The sequence below is a fragment of the Rhynchophorus ferrugineus genome, unplaced genomic scaffold, assembly GCF_030347505.1.
Source record: "Rhynchophorus ferrugineus isolate W39M unplaced genomic scaffold, kcgeb_rfMv2 rfM3, whole genome shotgun sequence".
NCBI classification, from domain to species: Eukaryota; Metazoa; Arthropoda; class Insecta; order Coleoptera; family Curculionidae; genus Rhynchophorus; species Rhynchophorus ferrugineus.
In genome coordinates this window covers 74,714,941-74,739,220 of record NW_027472582.1, presented here as the reverse complement: position 1 = coordinate 74,739,220, position 24,280 = coordinate 74,714,941, and the positions used below count along the sequence as shown (strand labels likewise).

The 24,280-nt window shown below is 34.0% G+C and overlaps 1 protein-coding gene across 1 annotated transcript in view; it reads left to right on the top strand.

Moving 5' to 3' along the window:
- The window catches only part of vex (somatomedin-B and thrombospondin type-1 domain-containing protein), a 279,653-nt gene that overhangs the window by 182,964 nt on the left and 72,409 nt on the right, over positions 1–24,280 (top strand). Inside the window, exon 3 of the mRNA XM_076397783.1 lies at positions 11,168–11,291. Within this exon, the coding sequence (XP_076253898.1) occupies positions 11,168–11,291 (124 nt within the window). The remainder of the gene's footprint in view (positions 1–11,167; positions 11,292–24,280) is intronic.

Genomic DNA, 24,280 nt, shown 5'->3' with positions numbered 1-24,280 from the left:
GGTTTCAATGGGACCACTTCGGACGTACACTCTTTCCAATAAAAGAAGAATTTTGAAAATGGGTCCATAATTGATGGAGAAATTGGTGAACATACATTAAAAAAAATATACAGCCGAATATTGAACTGCTTTTTTTAAAATCGGTTAAATATGATGTGGCGACATTTTTCTCAATTGCAGTACTTTATGGCTAGAGGCCTTTGAACTTCTTCAGTCTGCTTCTATGGCCTTATAGTTATAGATGCGATACTTTTGCTGCAAACTCCACTTACTTGCACCAAAGAATGTTTCGAGTAATTACGAAACCTTTGCCTGTCCAACTTCAACCAGTCTTCTTTTCATGGGGCTTGATTGGAAAGGTTTGATGTATCTACAGTACGGTTCCCCATTCGACTACTGTTTAATCACTTGGTCCAGTATTTCATCAAAATTGATTCGAGAAAGTGAAAAAGCGAAATGACCCACCGACGTAATATAAAACATAACTAGATAAACTCAAAACCTAAAAATCAGACATAAGATACATAAAAAATGGATATTTGATAGGTCAATGTTGGCAACGAAACAAATTATATTTAAAAGAAAAACCTATATAAGAACTAAAACCTGCAAACAAAATTCGAAAATACTCTCAGTGTTAATCTAATTGTAGCAATTAAACCAATAATGAAAACAAGGGACAACTCGAACGGCAATTTAGCATAATGGATTACCAGCAGATTGCTTACCAAACACCATGAATAAAACATAATATATTCTCATGGCTTATGCCTGATTCTCGTGGATTATGGAAGGCCATTCGACTATATACAATGCTAAAAGCTTCAGCGAGATTATTTTAATAGATAATTTTTAATTTAATGCGATTTACGAAAATATGGTTTAGAGGTTAAGTGATAACAAAAGTTTTAATTAGTGTTTGGAAGTGGTGTCTCGAAACTTCCATGATTATGTTATGGGTTGCTCCATATGCAGATGTCTTCTTAATGGAATCGATATGGAAATAAATTGAATCACTCGGTAAGGAAACTAATATTACCATTCTGGACCTGTTGTGCCGGTGAATATATTGGCTTCGTAGGAACGTCATTTGGCTGGCAAAACTTTTGTATTAAAGCAATATATTTCAGTAATAATTTGCGAATATAATTAATCATATTTGTAAATATATTTTTAAATTATTGCTTCTTTATTTAAAAACAAATATAAACTGAAATGTCAAGTCAATTTTCTCTTATAATAGTGTTGTTGAGGAGTCGAAGTAGCTACTGACATCAGATTTGGTTGTCGTACTTACACCGATAAACGTTCATCATCTCTCATCTGATGTTATTGATTCAAAATATTCAGTAATAATAAAATTGATCTCTCTGGATATTACTAAGAAAAAAGTCTACAAGATGTTGCAATAGTACCACCTGTAAAATATAATGTTTAACCGACTTCAAAAAAGGAAGAGGTTCTATATTCGGCTGTATATATATATATATATATATATATATATATATATATATATATATATATATATATATATATATATATATATATATATATTAATTTTTAATTTATTTTAAAGTCTCCTTTTACCAACTATGGGTTTATCTGGACTGGGCCTAAAGTTTAACGTGGGTTCCGAACCACGGTCATCAGCATTAAGCCGACCTATTGGCGAGTGACCAACTGTAGAAATCATCCCAGAAGACATCCGGTCGTACCCAGCCTGTTTACTGGCGTGACTGGGATCATTTTCCTTGTCGGATTTTACACTCTTATGCAACAGTAAGAGGACCGTCCCATCGCCTTTACCACTGCGCCACCAAGCCGTCTATATATATATATATATATATATATATATATATATATATATATATATATATATATATATATTAATGTATGTTCACCGATTCCGAGGTAGTCCCATTGAACCAAGTCACCAAAGGAGCAAAGGCACATATAACGTTTTTATATATTTTTTTATCTAACCTAATAATAAAACCAGATATTTGTCTATAATGTTATTCGTGAAATGATGTAATGAAAAATCGAAAGTAGTTCAGCGTAAAATTTATTTTGTTTGCTTTTTAAGCACACCCCATATCATATGAAAAGTCGTAGAAATGTTACAGGCAATTGTTTATGTGATGTGACGGTTACAACATTAAGCTCGCTAGCCGAGTTGTTATATTGCACGATTGATACGCACCTGTGTGTCAAAGGAATGATACTTTGTGTTTATGTTAAGTCTGAATAGTGTGATGAGTGATGAGACGTCTAGAGATAATGGATTGATTTATATTATTTATATGGGTTTAAAGCCTCAGTATTTTTGTGTGGTCGCCATTCAACAGCCGTCACTTCTTGTCGTAAAATAAAATAGGTTTTTTAAGTAAAATAAAAGTTTTTGTTATTTAAAATCCTTTGGATTCTATAAGTTATATATATTCTGTCGTGTGTTTTAACATATAAAAGTTTCTTTTTCTTTTTTATAAGCAAATGTCTTATGTTATAGTGCATTCAACTTGCTCTATTCCTTTCATATCATAAGTTTCTGGAGATATAAATTTTTTTTCTCGATAGTAGGAAACACTAAATAGTATTCCAATATTTCGGCCTGGAGAACTGATCCAGGAAAGTTAAATACCTATGACGACATCGAACGAAAATAAGAAAACATCTGTATTAAGAACAAGACAATTAAGCAGGAGTAATTAGGTTCCCCGCGCCCTTCAAACTCCATTAACTTTTTCCGAAAAACCGACACCTAATCCAAGGCTAATTACATTAAATTCGATACGGTCTAATTTTAATCCAATTTACATTTGGGCCGGAAGGAATTTTTTCCGGAATATTCGAGGCCCCTACAAGAGGTCCGGATTCCGAGATGACACGAAACCGATAAGCGAATTAAAACGGCATTTACCTCTGCCCAATTCCTATCTCGTTACCGTGTTCTTTCTCTCCGCCGCCGACCACCTTGCCTCCTTCGCCACCATCGCGATCCCCCGCCGTCGTCGCTCGTTATCCTTCGTTTTTTCCGTCCGTTTCGGCTCGTAGTTGGCGTGTTTAATTTGCGTGTTAAAGCGCGATGATTTTCCGGGCGGGGGAGGCGAGAGAGGCCAGAGGTTGCCGAATGAGGAGAAGGGTTGGAAATTGGAAAGATTACGAGGGCGTCTAGGCTAGCGAGGCGATAACGTTATTTCGTTGTTGTTTTGGTTTATAGGATGTTTGCTTTGTTAGCTGATTAACTTATACATAAAACAGGATTAAACCAATTTTCAAAGCATTTATTCCATTCCGAATGAGGTATCTTCAAAACATGATTTTTGAACGCTTCATTAGCTTCTTCGGATGATGATAATCGTTGACTACGCAGTTTATTCTTCACGGATGGGAACAAAACGAAGTCATTGTGTGCCAAATCAAGGCTGTATGGCGGATGACCCATTAATTCAATGTTTTGAGTGTTCAAATAGTCTCTTGTTTGAGCCGATATGTGAGAGCTCGTAATGTCATGATGAAGAACAATCCGGCATCTCTTGTTTGTTTTCCTTATTTCCTAAAGCTATTGGGAAACAAATGGTTGTGTACCAATCAGAATTTACTGTTCTAGAATACTCTAGGGGCACTGTTGCTATATGACCAGTTTTCTCAAAGAAACGGGCCATCATTTTCTTTGAAGTGCTTCATGCGCGAACAAAGTTGTTGGATTTGGTTCATCTTGGAACACCCATAGAGTCGACTGCTGCTTACTTTCGGGCTCATACGAATATATTCATGATTTGCCACCTGTCAGAACTTTATAAACGTCTTTCGAAACACCGTGATTGAATTTCTTAAGCATTTCTTTGCACCAATCGACACAAGCCTTTTTTTGAGAGATTGTCAAATTGTGTGGGATCCGCATTGTGGAAATTCGCATATATGCTGGTGGAACTAATGCTTAGGCATGCCTCAATCTCACCATAGGTGACATGACGATCTTGCTTCATCATTTCGCACACAGCATCGATGTTTTCTGGCCCAACAGCCGATTTTGGACTACCCTCACGAAACTCGTCGGATATCGAACTACGACCACGATTGACTTTACTAAACCAGCGATACACGGTGATTTTTGATGGAGCTTCATCGCTAAAAGTCAAATTAAGTTGATTGATGCACTCTTGTGAAAACCCACGTCGAAAATCGTAAAAATCATCGCACGAAAATGTTCTGTTACATTTTTTGCCGAGACGATACATTCAACTAAATATAAAATAAACAAATAGCGTCCGTGCGACAAAATATTTTGAGTACGTATATTGTCAAAAATATCAAACTTTACGATGGAACCGTCAGATGGACTCACATGACAACGGTGTTGCCAATTCCCGAAATATGATATCACAAAAATTATTAATTTTCTTTAAAAACTATGTAGGAATGTTTGTCTGGTCAGTCGAAATGTGTGGCTACCGATACGATTTTTTTGTCCGCACACTCACTACTATTTCGTAGAAGAGATTCGCACGGGAACAGAAAACACCGGCTGAATAAAAATTTGTTTATTTCGACATTAAATGATACATGTGGTGGACGGAATGATGGATAAAATATTAGGTTAAGTAAAGGAAGTACGGAAGCGCTATGGAAGTGGCACTTTTAGAAGGCGAACGTTACATAACGAACAAGAAAAAAAGAAAAGAGAGCGAGACGTCGTAGTGGTCATCTACAGCAGGGAACCACATGGTATCAATCCACCATCGTTGATCCACCACTACAATTAATCATCGCAATCTACGTTATATTTAATATTATTTATTTATTGAGGCAGTTATAAGAATTGCCAGTTCCCTATTTGGTAAAAATACCAATCAGACAAGTACAAATTCGAAATCGATAAACCGAAACATTTAGCAATTACTCCCGTTACATTCCGGATTTTGTTTAGGTAACATAGACAGGCCTTCGGTTCATTTTCTCTAATTAAAAGCCCTCATAGGCCTCGCCCCCCTCTAAGTGTGTATCCGACTTTCGAAAACTTAAATTAATTTAGAACTTGTTTTCGGTGGGGCGTTCGGCGACAGTTCGTAAAGGGAAACCGAGGAAATACTACCGTTTCCGATTCCCCGTCGGTTCCTCTTGAACTATGCCTTGTTGGTTAACTTGTAGCGTGAAGGTTTTCAACAAATTACTCCGTTTGCAGGATTGTTTTATCACATTTTTAATTTACTGTAAACTTAATAACATAATTCTTTAAATATTTCAACTGTATCTTTTGTTTTCAATGCTCCGCAAGTTGTCTTATTACCATTGATATCTGTTTACTCAACCATTCTTCATGCGACTATCCGAAACAATTTAACAATTTCAAATATATAAGTTGCTTTAAATTTATATTATTCTATACCACAGTAGTGGTTGATGCCTAAAATGTAGTAAATATTGATAAAACTTATGATGATATATGAAAAACCTAGCGTTACGTCTCATGGCACACATATAGATAAAAATATGTTTAGTTAGGCTGATGGTATTTTGATCTATAGGTTGAGAAAATATCATACAGTATGGGCTACGAAGGAATTAGAGGCCTAAAAGGTCCGTATTATCAAGCTTTATAAAATCCAACTAATAATATATAGTATAAAGCAGATATTACGTTTTTTTTCTCGAAAGCCTTAAGATATAATACGATAAAAAATGAAATATGTCCTCTGAAATAGATTGATTACATAGTAATGGAAAATGATGGATAGGTTCACACGATATCGATATTGAACATAAAATGATTTTAATAAAAAGACTTACTTTATTGGTAAACAAGTTGGATGTAAGAACGAAACAAAATGAAAAATCAATTATTTTATTTTAAAAAGTTATTTGCAGAAGTAAACCAATTACAATTGTTGCATTTGTTCATATCAATTTATGTGATTTTGTATGTTCTGTTGAAGACTTCTGAGATTTTTGTAGGTGAAAAACTACGCAAAGTAAGTTTCACAAGCCTTCTTTCTTGGAGCCAAATTTACAGCATTTGAAGAGTTTTGCAGAGATCAGAACAAAAGGTAGTTGAACGGAGCAAGGTCCATGCTATATGGTGGATGCATCACAACCGCAGCCAGCTTGTCGAGATGCAAACCATTGTCATGTGTATTAATCAAACCTAGTATTTTTTACATTAGTTGTTGACAGTCTATAGTTGAATTAATTATTTAGTTACATTCAAGCAACACATGATATATTTATTCTCAACCCCATCGAATACTAAGTATAACTTTCCTTTAATTTATATAATAATGACTTGCTCTATACACTTTTAAGTACGAACTATCTAAAGGGCATTTATAAACTGCCTTAAAAAGGTAAAACAGTTTTAACTATAAAATTTAAATATTACATATTTATATCTCAAAATTCGTATGAATAAAAGTAACAGTAAGAACTTCAAAACTTCAAAACTGAAATGATAACTGAAAGGCGATGCTATTAAAATAAGGCGATAAACATTAGACAATTTCGCACAAACCCTTGGCTTTGTTACGAAACTGAAACTAATCTTCGGAAAAACTCGAAGAATTCAGATTAGATATAAATCGAATCGAAGCAGGCGTCGGATATAAGCGTTGGTCGACTAAGACACAAAAGATAATTGTACAAATACAAAGCGGGCTCGCTCTCCCTTTTGCGACGACGGCATTTCGGAAAGTTCGCGATTTTTTTTATTCCTCCAGATTTTCTGCTTCAGTTCTTGCAGCGCTACCGTATTGTTCGTTGTCGATCGGTTCACACACGAGTTGTCCTACGATTTCCGTTCGAATTCATTTAAATCGATTATTCAATTGACAAGATCCAATTCACAAAATTTATTTTCATGTTTATGTAAATGTTGAAAAGATTTTTTTTATTAATCTCCTAGAACGTCAACAATCTGCCCGTGGGCAATAAGTATTATAATATGATTTCAGTTATATAATATAACTATCCTGACTATTCTAGATACTATTCTAACTTATTCTAAAGTCTAACTTATGCTGAAGACTATTCTAACTTATTATAGAGATTATTAAATCTCACTCTATGTGTGTATTAATCAGGTCGTATGGCAGTTTGCGTTTGAGCCTACGCACTTCACTGTCATCGCGCACATTTAACTGTTCGTCGAGTGCATTGGGATGCACCAATAATCTTTCAGAGTACTTCGCACTAACACTCCGAATCACACTCGTTATGGGTTCTATGGGTATATCGTGCTGAATCAGTTTGTTGGACACGGGGCATCGAAGATGACTCGCACTTTATTCTGGAATCTTTGGAAGATAGCTATGTTAGATTTGCTAGTAGTACCCCACAGTTCAATACTATAGGTCCAAATGGGGGTAAGTATCGACTTATACAGCAAAACATTGTTATCTAATGATAATTTAGATTTACGCCCTATCAGCCAGTACATTTGGTTTAGTTTAAGCTGTTTGCATTTTGTCACTATATGTTTTTCCACGTTAAACGTTTATCGAAACACATTCCCAGATATTTAACGCTGTCTGCTTACTGAAGTTCATGATTATTCAATTTTACTGAGGGACATGTTCTTCTACAAAGGGTAAGTGTCACATGGGTAGATTTTGTCTCATTTGCTTTGATACGCTACGTTTTAAACCACAATTCAACTTTGTTAAGATGAAGTTGGAGGTTTCTTGTGGCTGATATTCGATTCTCGTGTGATAATAAAACCGCTATATTGTCAGCATATGTTGCAATAGTAGTGTTTTTTGAGGTCGGTAGGTCAGCTGTATACAATGAATATAATAATGGGTCAAGAAAACTGCCCTGTGGAATACCCGAATATATTGGGTGTAGGTCAGTGTATTCATCACCCTGTTTGACAATAAAATATCTGCCTGTGAGGTACGATTTCAGCAATTGAAAGTGCGTACGGGGCAGAAGCTCTTTAAATTTAACATGCAGTCCAGTGTGCCACCCCTTGTCGAAGGCCTGAGAAATATCGAGAAATACAGCGGAGCAATATTTTTTATCGTTTAAGTTTTTGTTAATTTGTTTGACTAATCTATTTATTTCTTCTGTTGTTCTGTGTTTATTACGGAAGCCAAATTGATGGTCTGGAATAATAATTCTCTCGTCTGCGATTATTTTTAGTCTCTTAATGCATAATTTTTCGAATAGTTTAGAGATCACAGGTAACAGACTTATAGGAGGATAAGGGGAAACGTTTTCCAAGGTTTAAGAATCATAATGATTTGAGTCACTTTCCAAGGGCTAGGAAAGTAATTTTGTCTTAGAATGGCATTAAATATGAATGTTATTAATTTGATATACATTCCTGATCCTTTCCTTTTAAGATTCTTTCAGTTATTAGGTCAAAACCAGGAGGTTTTTTAGAATTGATTTCCTTATGTATTGTTTGTTTTACTTCGTTAACAGCAAGTCTATCATGTGGCAGATCCATTTGAAACGATGTATTAAGAAAGTCAACTATGTTATTTTCTTCTGTTGCGGATATTTGAGACCGGTACGGATTAAATACAGTCATTAAATGTTTAAAGAAAACTTCCGCTTTATCTTTATTATTTCTAGCCCAGGTATTGTTGTCAATTTTAATGGGTGGATTATGTTGTTGAGGTTTTTTATTTTTCTTGTTACTTTCCGTAGAGAATATTCCTTTGCATCAATTGGCGTTAAGTTTTCTAGATAGTTTTAAATTTCTTAATCTTGTTAATCTCTTTCAGCTCTTTTGTGACCTGGATGTTAAAAAGGTGAAAATTATTTTTGGAAAGAACAATTTTCGTTCAACATTCTAAAATAAAAACATTTTATTTGTGAGCGACGCAACAGTAAAATAGTAACAAAAAAAGTAAAAAACATTTTATTTTAAAATAACGCTCCCAAAAATTAAAATGTAACATTTTAATATCTGTGAAAAGTTACTGAAACTTTCCAAACACTTTCTAATGCATAAATATCTATCTTCTCTTTGCTTACGACTTTTCGCGATTTATTCGGGATCACGTTCGAAACAATAAGGGCGCGACATTACCGCGAAAACTCGAAAACTTCTTCAGGACTTATGCATAATAATCGAGTCGAAGATTAATGACGGGAACATTTCAAAAGGGATTTGTTAAGATCATAGATTCAAAGACGCTACATTGCCGAACAAGGCATGAATTAAACAAGCTTCAACTCATTCTTCACAGCGAAAAGGCTAAAATGAAGTTTACTTACTGTATAAATATGATAATTTCTCATTTACTCCCCAGACCTGTTATCTTGCTGCGTTTATTTTAGAGAATTTAGTGATCACTTAATTTTTATTCAATATGAATGCAGCATGTTTAATTAGAATGGTTAAAAATTGGTGTTAGATTAAGTTAGTTAGATTTTAAATATATATATATATATATATATATATATTTTATATATATAATCTTTCGACTTACAAATACAGTTGCCTAGTCCAAACAGTTTTTTGTGTATTTGCAGTGAACGGCTAAATTGCGAATAAAGCGCATTAAAAAGGGATAATAAATCCGTATATGCGCCTATCTAATCCCGTTTAATAAAATGTCCCCGCCTTCTAAAGTACGCGAAGCGTCGTTTTTCAAACTTTTCCTCGGCCGTCTAGCTCCCGAAACCCATTCGGTCTCAAAGTGCGTGATACATCGAGCGGAAAACATGATGAACACATTCAAAGGACCCGTCGCGAACACAGGGTACGTCACCATTAATTACGTCACAGTTTCCAACAGCAGCATAACAAATTAATTAAATTTCTAGAGGAATCCGAAACCCTGCTCAAATAGTTTTTGACGCTTATTTACCGACTGCCGCGTCGTAGGTTTGATGCCGTTACGTTTGATGGATTTTAACCCGAATCATCGGTGACTGTGTCGACGGAGCCGAGGCACACTTGCTTTACTAAATTAAATACCACTAAATAAATAATCACGTTGGTTAGTTCAACGTGTAAGAGCGGACAAAATGTGAAGTAAACAAGCAGACGAACTGTCATTGGTTCAACTGAGAAATCAAGTTTTGTTCTCCTATAAGAAAATATTGAGTAATACAATATATAGTCAATTCAAAACAGTAGTGACACATGTGTCAGTATGTGTCTGTCTAAAGTTGTAAATTCGTTTTACACTCAGACAATATTATTCTTCTCATTTTATTCTATTTAAAAAGAGATAGAATGCTGTTAAAGAAGTTCGATCAAGTAACCGAAAGATCCTGCAAAAGTTATCTATGCAACCTATGCTGTTTTGAGGTTAATATCAGTAGAATACAATGACGTATGTATAAAATCATCATATTGTATACTTATGGCTAGTGAAACCTGTTACCAAAACCAGAAAGTAATTACCGATACATCTGACACATAAGGTTATAGTAATTGAATATTTGGTTTGGTAATGTTTAGTTCTGATAGAAATATTTGGCGTGTAATGCGGATTCATTCTATAAATGCAAACATTTTCGTAAAGGTTTTATTTGAGCTTCATACGAGGATAGGTTCTCTTTTTGAAATTTCTTCTGAAAATCAATCTTTTCTTTAGAATTTTTTCATTATCATCGGCTACAGAGTCAAAATATTAAATTTATACCAACCATACCTCTTATTTCTATCTAAGATTATGCTGATAAACATCCTGATAAAGTTCCATTAATGAAGAATGACGCATAACATTCTTTGTTAATGTATGTATTAGTATTCCAATAATTCCTCTCTTATCTAGAGACAGAATATATAATACTGCAATATGTACTAGTTTGAAGTTATGAAGCGTATAATGTTTAAAATTAAAAGCTCTTGCTTTACTTTCAAATTATTTTATTTTTTGAAAGGGACTTATTGAACAGAAGTATAATCGATTTCCCAGCTCCATCCACTCATTATTCTGTTATAAATGCACTCTGTGGTGTGTTGAACTACTATGGCTGTATTAGTCACTTGATACGACATGTTTTAGCTTAGAATAATGTTATTTTTAAGGTATATTAATATAACTAAACTAACTAATAACAATACCTTGTTGTCCATTTTATATCAATCATTAGGAAAAAATAAAACTCAACTCAACCGAAAAGGTCTATAATAATACCGTTAATATAACGACAAGAATAAAACTAGCTGAATCAAGCAATTTTATGGGTCCTGCACTTTTTACAGAGATCGCCATGCTGCTGCCCGGCTCCCTCTCGCAGAGCAGGATCGCCAACACGACGAGCGACATCAGAAAAAACTTGCGAGTCAGGGATCCTTCGGAAAATCCGCAATACGACCCGAAGAAAACGTAAGTAGATTTTGTTATTAATCCTGTTGACGACCGGCCGATTGAATTTTATCTTCCGGATTCATTGTCATTGCTTTATCGATGATAAACGAAAAAAGGGTTTTCTTTCGTGCTATATATATAAACCGTACATAAAAGGCCGTTGTTACCATTAGGTTTATAAGCCATCAAACAAAATTAATTGTTCGGAACAAGCACCGAAAGAATAGCGAACTGAAACAAATTGATTAAAAACACTGAAACTAATAAAATAGAGGATAGGTCATCTGTTTATTTCTTTTTAAATATATATGAGCATACACCTTTTATCGTAAATAAATGTAATAGCAATAATTCGTATCAGATCTGTTGAACCTGCTTTCGTAGCTCTTGCAAGCGGAAGATATCTGGAAAACACAAGAATCATGAGGGAGACACGTTCATTAGTAAAACGTGATGTTGTGGTTCGATCGAAACAGTACCGACAGAGCCATTAAACCTCTAATATTGGTTCAGTTCTTATTCCATGAGGGTTTTCATCCATATCATTTATTATACATTAGTCGCTCGAATGAACTATTAATTATCCATTAGTTGTATTTTCAAATACGCCCACTTTCAAATCAGAAGTAGGATTCGAGAGAGCTATTCAAATAATAATTATAAAAATAAAAAATGTTTCAAAATCGAGTCGAAGAAATGAGGACGATAAGATACTGATAAATCAATCAAACAATGATTACATGTTACGACTAGAGCAGAAATAATTAAACATTGCAATTAAGAACAAGTTGATGTAATCAGACCTCATTAATTTCACATACACATTATTTTAATGTTAATAAAACCATGACCTTCATCATTGTCAAACTATAATCTCATTTTAATATTTCCTCTCTTCTTATGTCAACAACACTCTTAGAGAAGTAAAAGCTCCTGCAGTTTAGAAGATTGAGCTTATTAACAATGGGCTTTCATTAATGATTGGGTTTTCTTCCCAGCAATCTTTTCTAATGATACAAGAAAAAAACTGATAATAATGCCAAGTATGGAGCATTGTTAACGAGCCATGATTTATTACAAATTGGGACGTCTACAAATATCCAAGGATACCAACGAAAAAATCCCTCTGAACTAATTTAGTTAAATTATGTGTGAAAGCTGTGTCATATTTTGAAACTATATGGAGTGCAGCAGTGAGACTGCATCCATCAAATACTAATTAAGTTTAGGTCAGAAATCTTAGATCTGGATAGAAAAATCATATTAACTAACAGCTAAAAGTCGCGCTACCATTTTGATTGCGCGCTATTTTGGTTACGTGACGACTAGTTTCATTTTAACCATTGCGAAGACGTCTAAATTTTATTATGAATAAATATACGCTACAAAAACGAGCAGAAATAGTGACAATATTTATTGAAAATAATAATTCCATTATTGGCACTCAGCGGAAATTGCGTCAAAAATATTCTAGTCGTCCAGTGCCTCACAAAACCACAATTTGTCCAGAAACATCAGTTCGGAGACGTGGTTCCCAGTTACACATTTCTGCACGCAGTTTAAGGTGAATATGGAAAACTGATTTGAAAATGTTCTCGTAATTGAATTTTAATTAGTCCAAAAATTGCTACCGAGAGATCCTGATGAACGAGCTGATTATAGTGAAATTGATGATTTTTCGTCTAAGATAATGAGCGATGAAGTTCTTCTCAGTGGCTACGTCAATAAACAGAACAGTAAGCTTAGGAGAACACGGAATCCTCAGTTAATTCATGAAACATCATTGTGTCCACTAAAAACAACTCTATGGCGTGGAATTCAGGCTGGAAACATCATTGGTCCCTATTTTTTAAAAAATGATCACGGTGTTGCCGTTACTGTTGCTGATGAACTGTACGAAGACATGGTTCGAAATTTCCTTTGGCTTGAAACGGAAGAGCAAGGACTAGAGGGCATGTGGTTTCAACAAGATGGGGCCACATCACACAGAGCTCGATCAACAATTCAATTATTGAATGACGTTTTTCCACGAAGACTAATTTCGCGAAGTGGCGATTTAGCATGACCGTCCAGCTCTCCGGATTTAACATCACCAGACTTTTTCTTATGAGGTTTTTTAAAATCAAAAGTTTATGTAAATCAGTCCCAAACAATTCAACATCGTAAAGATAATACTTGCCCCGTAGCCTTGCATGTTACAGGATGTCACGAGAAATGCCTTAAAAAGAGCCGAAAGTTGCATAATGCGAAACGCGAACACCATTTAGCCGATATAATTTTTCAATAATTACGAAACAAAATTGTAAAGACCAAATAAACTTTTTATGAAAACCAAACTTACTTATCCTTTCTTTGGGCAAAGTTAGCGGCAAGCAAAATGGGAGGGGGGTTGCCCCACTTTGTAGATATTTAGATTTAGACTAGATAGTTAGAGAATTAGTAAAAGGTTGTAATCAAAACTAATTGTAATATGTATGTTATGCTATGTGGTATTCGAATAAAAGATATCAACAATCGTACTTAATAAACTAAATGAGGTCGCGATTATGAATGTTAATTAATTCAATAAATTGGCTAATTCGTTTTTTTTTCTCGGAAACCGAACGAAAGGGGGCGAAATAAAAAGTGGGAACGGGTGATTTTTAACGAATCCAAATAAAAGCCGGACTAACTTTCAGATTTATATCGTTAAATTAATTTGCGTTTGAATGACGGCCAGCGTTTTTTTACGAAGGCGCAGTTCATTTCGGTTTTTATTAAACCGAGCTGAATGGAGATGATTATAATTCCTTTTCAAGAATTACGTATTTTTTATTTTTTATGTGAGTTTGTATAACCCGTATAATAAAGGTAATTTTAACTATTACGGGCAAGCAAATGTTTAAAAAATAGTTCTTAACAAGATATGTTGAAGAATTTTATTCACTTTTTCATGATGAGTCAACCTGGACGAGGTTCATCTTTAACATTGAAACTATTGAAACAAATATGAGCAAACCAACTCTAATATCATGGTTCACTTAAGCTCTCATCGCCATATATATCACATAATGTTTGAAGGGCCTGCATTGTATTATTTATTTCTCAGAAGCAAAAGCAAGATATGATGAAAATACTAAAACACCCATACAAAAGTGCAATATCTGTTTAATAAAATGACGAATGGCACTATATTTATATATAGAATGTTTTATATATTTTCAACCTTTCAAATACGATATTTTATAGCTTCACCAAATAGGCATAGATATACATCGCTAACAGGCTAACAAGTCCCCAGCCCGACACATTGATGGCACTACTAGAATTAAATCCATATATATTTTAAATAGCCCTAATCATCAAAAGATGCGTGTATAAATTTGACAACTGTCGGATCATTAGTTTGTGAATTATAGCATTTCGAGTGAAGCAACTTTTGTTATTGTCAAAAAATGGATAAGAATTTTGCGTGTTGGTAAAATATTGCTTTTTGAAGAGAAGAAATACAGTTGAAGCAAAAAGCGTGGTTTGATGTCGAGTTTCCGGACACTGCCTCAGGAAAATCAACCATCAAGTATTGGTATGCTAAGTTTAGACGTGGTGAAATGAACAATGAAGACGGTGAACGCAGTGGACGCCCAAAAGAGGTTGTTACCGACGAAATGATTTTGAATGACCGTAAATTGAAATTGAATAAAATAGCAGTCACTGTAAAGATATCAACTGAATCACTTTTGACCAAAAACAACGACTAGTTGATGATTCGGAGCAGTGTTTGAAGATGATCAAGCGTAATAAACCCGAGTTTCTGAGTCGATATCCGATAATGGATGAAACATGGCTCCATCATTTCACTCCGGAGTCCAATCGACAATCAGCCGAGTAGACTGCACACGATGCACCCTCTCCAAAGTGTGGGAAAACGCAACAATCAGCTGGCGACTATTACGTAGCCTTATTGGACCGTTTGAAGGACGAAACTGTCAAAAAACCGTCGCATTTGAAGAAAAAGAAAGTGCTGCTTCACCAAGACAATGCACCGTGTCACAAGTTAGTGAATACGATGGCAAAAATCCATGAATTAGGCTTCGAACTGCTTCTTCATCCACCGTATTCTCCAGATCTGGCCCCCAGCGACTACCTCCTGTTCTCAGATCTCAAAAGAATGTTCGCTGTTAAGAAATTATTGTCAAATGAAGAGGCGATCACCGAAACTGGAGCCTATTGTGAAGCAAAGGGCAAATCGTAGTACAAAAATGGTATCGAAAATTTGGAGGGTCGCTATAATCAGTGTATCATCCTTAATGATATTATGTTTAATAAAAAATATTTTTGCCAAAAAAAAATGTGTTTGGCCCGGGACTTTTCAACTGACCTGTTATATTGGATGCCAAAATATTAGAGACTATATTGAGATTATTTAATTTTCTAGTTTAATTGGATTCCTGTAACAAATGATTAATACATGTTTTCGCATCTTCCTAGAGTTGGGAGTTGTGATACCATTCTCTGATGAGAGTTAATTTACTACTGTTTGGTGGTAATCACTTCTTTTGCAGTCGTCCGTTCGGTAACTTCTTACATCTTATCTGCCGGATTTATATCTGGTAAATTGTCTGCAAAAAGGCAAAACAGTGATTTTTCTGCCAAATATACAATAACACTTCTAAGCTTTGTGACGCGGTGCCGAATCATGCATAAAAATTTAATTATAATTGCAAGGAAACCATTCATTAATATGCAATATTAACAGGATTTTTAATACTCACCAGTATTGGTCTTCTTTCACTGGCCCTTCTACAATATATACCTTCCCATGCCTTTGGCTTAGATAACAGACCACAACATGACACTACCAGGGTGTTTAACCCCCTCTACAAGGCAACCGGCGTGGAATTTTTCACCAGGGCGTCGTTATACAAAAGAATTTATGTCAATCAAAATTTGGAAGGTTGATTCGTCGGAAGAGCACTCGTAAATTAATAGAATTAATACTATAAATTTATTAGTGACCAACTGTATTGGTCAAAAAAGGTATGCTTACTCGACTAGGGTCTACAACAGTCATATTTTGACGATGTAGCCCATTGGAGTCGTTTCTTTTTCATGCTGTCGGTTATTAGGTCATCTTCAACCAACCGCCTTCCCATTATCCTGTCCAAAATCTTTACACCTTCGTCGTTTTGCCTATACGATATACCTCAAGAGGCTTTTTATTATCAATTTTAATTTTATTTATTCGATTGACGACAGATTCTGAAACTCCAGCAATAGCAGCTATCTCTCTGTGGGTATATATGGAATGCACTAACAGCGTTTATATCTCTCTATTTTATATCAAAGACGTACCCAAAACCTTAACCATACTGAAAAGTTGAAAATTTGAGGTAATCGCGTCGAATCATTAATAAAATATAAATTCGTAGACAAAACATAGCAAAGGTATTATTAGACGGAACATTACTCACTTCTTGATTGTTTTAGACACAAAATGCATTTAAAATTATAATATAATATAACAACAATACTGCAAAGCGCGCGTTTTAACGGACAATGATAACATAATTATTCAGACAAACATAATGAGTTATAAATTACATAAATACCAGTATTATTCTTAATAATTTGGCCACCTACTGTTTCTATTAAAAAACCCGAAATTACTTTTTCCCCATCCTTATATTTAAATGTTGTAAAACTTAATCATAGAGTAATAGAGATGCAACTCAATAGGGGACTCTGGCGCAAAGTTTTGTTTTGCCCAACATCCAGAGGGAGCCAAAATGGGCCATTCAAGTAATTTTATTGGTCAATTTAAATCTCCATTACTGACACCTGTAAAAACTATTTTACTGTAAGATATTTAATTGGCTCATTAGTAATGTTTGGTACGTGACACCCCTGACTTCATGTTTAATTGACCAATGAAATTTAAATAGAAAACATTTTTTTTTAAATACATTTATTAAATTAAATTCAGTTAAATATACATATAATTATAATATTTAAAAATAAATATAAATATAATCTGCAAAAATTAAATATAAATTTAAACTATAACAATAAATATAAATTTATAATGTAAATTTATCTACAAAATATAAATATAATATAAAAATAAATATATCTATAAAATATAAATGTTATATACATATATATAAAACCATAAGCAAACAACTTTGGTGCATTGCATATAAAAATTATCTCTTCCATCTCTCGGTTAGTACTTTTAATATTTTATCCGAAAAATCATTATGGAATGTACGATTTAAGGGTTTTAAATTACTTTTCTTTAAACATTTGACAAAAATTTTGTTATATTATATATAAAATGATATTATGAAATAATTATATTATACTATAAAATGAGTCCCAATTTCTGGGTCTGCTGATTTATTCATAACTGTATGTAAACAAAAATTACACTTAATTTCTTTGTTTAAAAGTTTTACTAAATAACCTGAGATGTACACTACAGTACAACGTAAAACTTTGTTTGCTCTTATAGGAACAACTGGACTGAAGTTATAGAATCAAGTAATTAACAGTAAGAATGAGCAAAAACGGGGATACTGGCTGAATGAATACAAACTTTACCATTACCTTCTGGAGTTTGCTCAAATGTCGATGATACTTGCTTCGAACAACCTGGTTGTGGGCCTGGAACGATGGAAATAAGCACTACAAATATAGTAAGACAGTTTAGTAATTAATGGTAACAATTATGAACAGAAATGTGACTGACACCTTCAATTTACCTTCTATATAATTTCGATTTTGTTCCACTTCCATTTGTACATATTCTGGGCTCGTGGTATTATTTTCACCATCACTAAATTGTTCGTAAGCACTTAAAGGAAAGTTTAAATGTATCATAAAAATGTATCACAAAAATGTATCACAAAAATGTCTCACATGATAACGATCATAAATATATTTCATGTCTAACCCAACCAGTTTATGATTTTTAATGTTTTCTACTCACTCACTCAAAGATAGCTTTTTTACACAACACTTCCTAGAACGGGAATGCATTTCAACTACCGACCTGTATATAGTAATAAAATAAAATAATAATTTAATGTATAAATGTTATAAAAAGCTAACTACACTGTTTTCAATATAGGACATAGAACGAAAATAGAACGAAATGAACCAATCAAATTCCGTTGCAACTCTCGACATCTACATGTTGGACGTCGCGAAACATTTCGCCAAAATTTCCTATGAAGTTAAATCTCTATTTCTCTATGAACATAACTTACTTTTTCATACTCTGATAAAATACTGAAGCAACTGAGAAATATTTCATCGATTTTTTTGACAACCTTTTTAGAAGGAAAAATCTTAATATCGTTTTTCCGATACAATGGACATAATCTATATTTTTGTGAAGTCTCGTTATACTTTTTATAATTTAACTAAGGATTTATAAAAAAATACACCTCCACAAAATAAAACGTTTGGAAGAAAAGTTATTTTATGAATCTAGGCCCTTAAAAATATCTCAGAGCTGGAAAACTATTATATTTCTTTTCAAAGCTTTCTCTAAAAGGCCAATATATGGCAATATATTTTACATATTCGGAATAATGTCTGGCATTGTACGGGGTATGGGAGAAATCACGGTTTATATTCCTTTAAGACATAATGGAAAAATAACGGCTTACAGGTTTCCTGTCGGAGCTGACGTACTTTATCAGGAAAAAATCAAGAAAAGAACGATGAATTTTTCATAGATTTCTGTCTCTCACCGCAATAAAATGAAATATTATCACTTCCGCGTGTATTCTTTCAGGTTAAGTTACAAAAACTTTTACTTAGATCAATATAACATATCTATAAAGACATTTATTACTTCAGAATGATTTATGGGTTAGTGGAAACATATATAAACCAACAGATGTATTATGATACATATTTTCTATCCTCTGTTTGATCGTTTCAAAAGGGGGACGTAATGAATGGCGATTTTTTATATAGAACTTTTGTTTCGATTTTTCGTATACTTTAAGTAAAATACAATGTATACATGGAGTATGCTCAAATTTCAAACTGTCAAAAATAAAACTAATTGTATTACACTATTTATTTATCCAGATGTTTATACTTTTGGTGGTTTAACTTTTTGTATAAAATAAATTTTAAATATTTCCATCCAGACTGATTTAGCGTTGGGAACTATCGACTCAAGACAGCCGAAACAGTCGAAAGAGTCGAAACAGTCGATATTCGAAAAAAAAAATAGCGGCGGAAAATAGTAATTACATTTTCAGTCATATCCGCGGTCCGACTGTTTTTCTTTTTTCGTAATGTCAGACGAAGATGTACGAATTCTTGTCTGTATAAATTGTGAGATAGGAACGGAGATAAATGCTTGGAGCAGTTAATTTTAAATGTCTTTATATTCTCCAATGGTAGTATAAGCGAGACAGAGATGTATATATATATATATATATATATATATATATATATATATATATATATATATATATATATATATATATATATATATATATATATATATATATTCATTCACTTGATAACTTTAAAAAGGAAAAGAAAAAAAAACTAATTTCTATTATCATGTAATAAATAATATAATTGTATAGGAAGTAGGATTACTTTTATACTGAATGTTCTGTGGATGTGTAAAAAGGAATGGAATAATAACACCACACATGTTTTATCGTGTTTTAGTATATTAATTGCTATTTTTAAATAACATAGTACAATACAACCTAAACAAAACCTAAAAACTAAAGATGTTCAATAACCATAATTACTAAATAAAATGTAAACGTATACCTAATTGAAAAATCTAATCCATGACGAACCAAAAATAATCGTACAATAATTACCAGACCCTTTTTAAGTAAAAGTTTTTATTTTGGAACGGAAATATCCAATGGGTTTTCTAAACTCCCAATAAATGGCATTTCCAAATATTGCTTAATCTCTAGTGTTGCTGCAGTACTAGGAGTAATTACTTCTTTCATTCTAGTCATTTTTTATCAAAATATCTTCAGATGTCAATACATTCATGGTCAGCAGTTGTATCTTGAATTTCGAGTTGTGGAACTATATTTGTATATTTATATAATATATTTACTAGTATATTCATATCAAGTTTATTTTGAAGTTGGTATTCAGTTGATAGAGATGGCGTTCAATATAATGCTTAATCGATCTGATGTTCGTTGATATAGTTGATTCTAGAAATATTTATGCTATAATTCGCCACAGATCAAAGAATTGATAATTGGCGTATCGCTTGCTATTGTAATACAAAGGGGATCCAGTTAGAGCAGGAGTTAAAGACTAGGGATCGATAATATAGGAGAAAAAATGCTATTGGAAGAGAGGAAATATTATAATTTAGACTGAAAACCGTCTGTTTCGAACTTGCCAATTCTTCAGTATGGCTTCAGACTTGGATGCCGTTAGTCTGATATCTGCATGCCAGGGGTTTTGTAGTAAATATGATGCTTAAGGTAATTTTTTCTCGTTTTTCATATTTTCAGTTGAGGAACGAATTCAGACATGTGGGTTACATTGGTTTGGACACATCTAACTAATGAAAGGTGAAGAATGCTTCATACGTTAGACTTCTGTGACGAAACCAATTGTGGAAGACGCAGCGAACAGGATCAAAAAGGAGAGACTAACATTGTCCGAAAAGTACTCTGACGTCATACCGGTTACACTATTCCTTAGGCCACCATTAATACACATCCCGGATGTGAGCTCCAACATATATAATGGAAGTTACTGTTTAATTAAAATTATTTTCCGTGCCGTTTTTTTAGCGAACCAAGACGGGGGCGAGAAAAAAGGGAGACCGAAAGTAATTGTTACGTTCGAGTGTTCGCTAATCTCGCGCATCTCATTATTACCTGAATTAATCATCGGTGCCGGGGCCGGCGAGCGCGGGGGTTTAATTCACGGACCGAAATTAATAATCGAGCCTGGGCAGGCTTAAAAAATGTTTCTTGTTGGCACCTCGGCGCGAGCTCTCGCCTTATTAAGCGGCAGTGAGGTGAAATATATGCCGGCGGGCGTTCGAATCGACAACGTGCGCAGATATTAAACGACAAAATAACAAATCTGCCGATTTAACGGGCCGAATAAATTAAGGAGCGCACGTTCTTGGCACCGATAAATGGCGGCCGAGGAAGGATCAGTAGGAGGATCTTAACCGGGAGAGAGTTTGCGGCTTTTCGCCGCTCTCTCGAATATGCTCGCACATTTCCCGCACGGCGGCCTATTGAAATTCCTCCGCCGAAATATTTTTCATATGTATATATATGTGTGTGTGTAGAGGGGAGTGTGAAATTAGTGAGGCGAAGGCGGGTGAGGGGGAGAGGATGTAATTCAATCCTCTCAACATACAGGCCGTGTTGCTGGTTACAAATGATGACATTGTGGAATTAATGAGGTGGAAATTTCGTTATTCTCCCCGGGCTGAATGAACGTAAACCCGGAATGAACGTGGGCTTTTTCTCGATTTATATGAGATTTGATGGAGAGTTATGGACAAATACCGTCGTAAAACCAGTTCATACGATTATTTCTTACCTTAATCTCGATTACTCGGTATATAATATGCGTACCTAATTTTGTTTATAAGGTAATTAAATTAATAATAACGATACTTCATAAGCCAAAGCATTTTTAACTGCAATATTTAATCATGATTGATACTCATACAATGTGGGTCAAAAGTCCCGCTACCATTTTGATTGTCTATAATTTTGTTCACAGAGAAAATCAGTAAGTTTGGTTTTCATTAAAAGTTTATTTGGTCTTTACAATTTTGTTTCGTAATTATTGAAAAAATATATCGGCTAAATAGTGAGCGCGGTTCGCTATGCAACTTTCGGCTCTTTTTAAGGCATTTCTCGTGACATCCAGCAACATATGAAGCTGAGTTTCTTCAATTTCGTGAGGAATATTGTCTTTAAGATGTTGAGTCGTTTGGGGCTTATTCACACAATCTTTCGATATTAAAAAACCTCGTAAGCTGACAATACTAAATAACCACTTCGCGAAATTAATCTTTATGGAAAATCGTCATTTAATAATTAAATTGTTGAACGAGCTGCGTGTGTCGTGGCACCATCTTGCTGAAACCACTTGTCCTTTAGTCTTCGCTCTTCCATTTCAGACACAACAAAATTTCGAATCATATCTTGATACCGTTCAGCAGTAACAGTAACTATAACACCTTGATCATTTTCAAAAAAATAGGGTCCATGAAGTTTCTAGCATGAATACCACATTATACAGTTATTTTTAGTGGATGCAATGATTTTTTTTAATTAATTGTTTATTGACTTTAATTGTCCTGTTTATTGACGAGGTCACTGAGAAGAAACTGGGCTTCATCAGTCATTATCAATTTAGACGAACAATTTTCAATTTCATCAGACAGCCTTAGTATTGCATTACTGTACTGAATTCGTTGATCAGGATCTCTCGGTAGCAATTTTTGGACTAATTAAAATTCAATTACGGGAACATTCTCAGATCTGTTTTCCAAATTCACCTTAAACTGCCTGCAGAAATGTGTAACTGGGAACCACGTCTCCGAACTGATGTTTCTGGACACTCTGCAACACTATCGCCCACCAGACTCACATTTTCCGTTATCTTCCCGAACGAGACCTGTCTGCTGTCGTACCGTATTCTTGAAAATTCACTTGTAAATGATAAATTGTGGTTTTGTCAGGCATTGGAGGATTAGGATATTTTTGACACAATTTCCGCTAAGTGCCAACAATGGAACGATTATTTTCAATAAATATTGTTACTATTTCTGCTGGTTCTTGTGGAATATATTGATCCATAATAAAATTTGGACGCAACGGTTAAAGGGAAATAGAGTTAAACGTCACAAAGTGGTAGCGGGACTTTTGCCCCACTATATAATAATATAATCCCGCTATATAACAATATAGCGTTTGTAATTGTCCAATACGACAGTTACAGTAAATAAAAAACGCAATTAGATATATAAAACAGAAATTTATTTGTTAAATTATGTTGTTCATATTCTCTAAATGACTGCGGAAGAATATTCCGGAATGTTTTAAGGTTAAAAAGCTTTAAAAGGGTTAATTATGCTTAAAAAATCTGTTACTCTGCGACCTATAATATCAATATTATTTGAGAAACTACAGTTAAAACGTATTAAACCATTTACAGTAATTTACAGAAACAGGGGAACCAGATTTCCAATTTGGATTTTGAAATCACCACTCGACAATCGACAATGTGCATAGAGTAACATCGTTTATTGAGAAACCATTTCAAGAAAAGAAATAATGCCTTACAATTTTCCTTTATGTCTCACAAACTTTTGACTGGGTATTACATTTGAAATTAATGTGCAAAATTACTGTCGACTAATGGTATCATATCTTTTCGAAAGAAAATGTAGAGTCTTGCATAAAGGGGCATTCCTGTATCTGCTCTATACTGCTGATATTCCCACCATAAAAGTACTTAGAACATTTGCCAAGGACACAGTCATAATGGCAAAAGATATATATGTTATCTGCCTAAGGCTGTAGAAAAAGTACAAGTAGTGGACGACAAAATTTACAAATGGACTAGAGCCAATAAAACCTAATTATATCATTAAACGGTTGGCATACATCTCGATGGTAGATTAAACTAGAAACATCATGTTAGACAATATATGCTTTGCCTCACAATTAACAAAAACATAATTTACAAAGACATTACTATAATTTCTATTTAAATATCTTGTATAATCTTATATTTTGAGCCTGTCTATATAACTTTTAAAAAATATCCGCCTGTCTTAAAGCATATTATAACTGTATAACTAAATCCCGCCATCCTAACGCTATTTCTCCACGGACCACCGCAAAAAGCGATCTTATCACGAGATATTCTTCATCCGGATCTACAAAATACCGATATTATTAGCTGTCCTCGCCGTGACACCTAAAGAACTTAACCTGATTTACCAATTCACCTTCGGGGAATCGGGAACA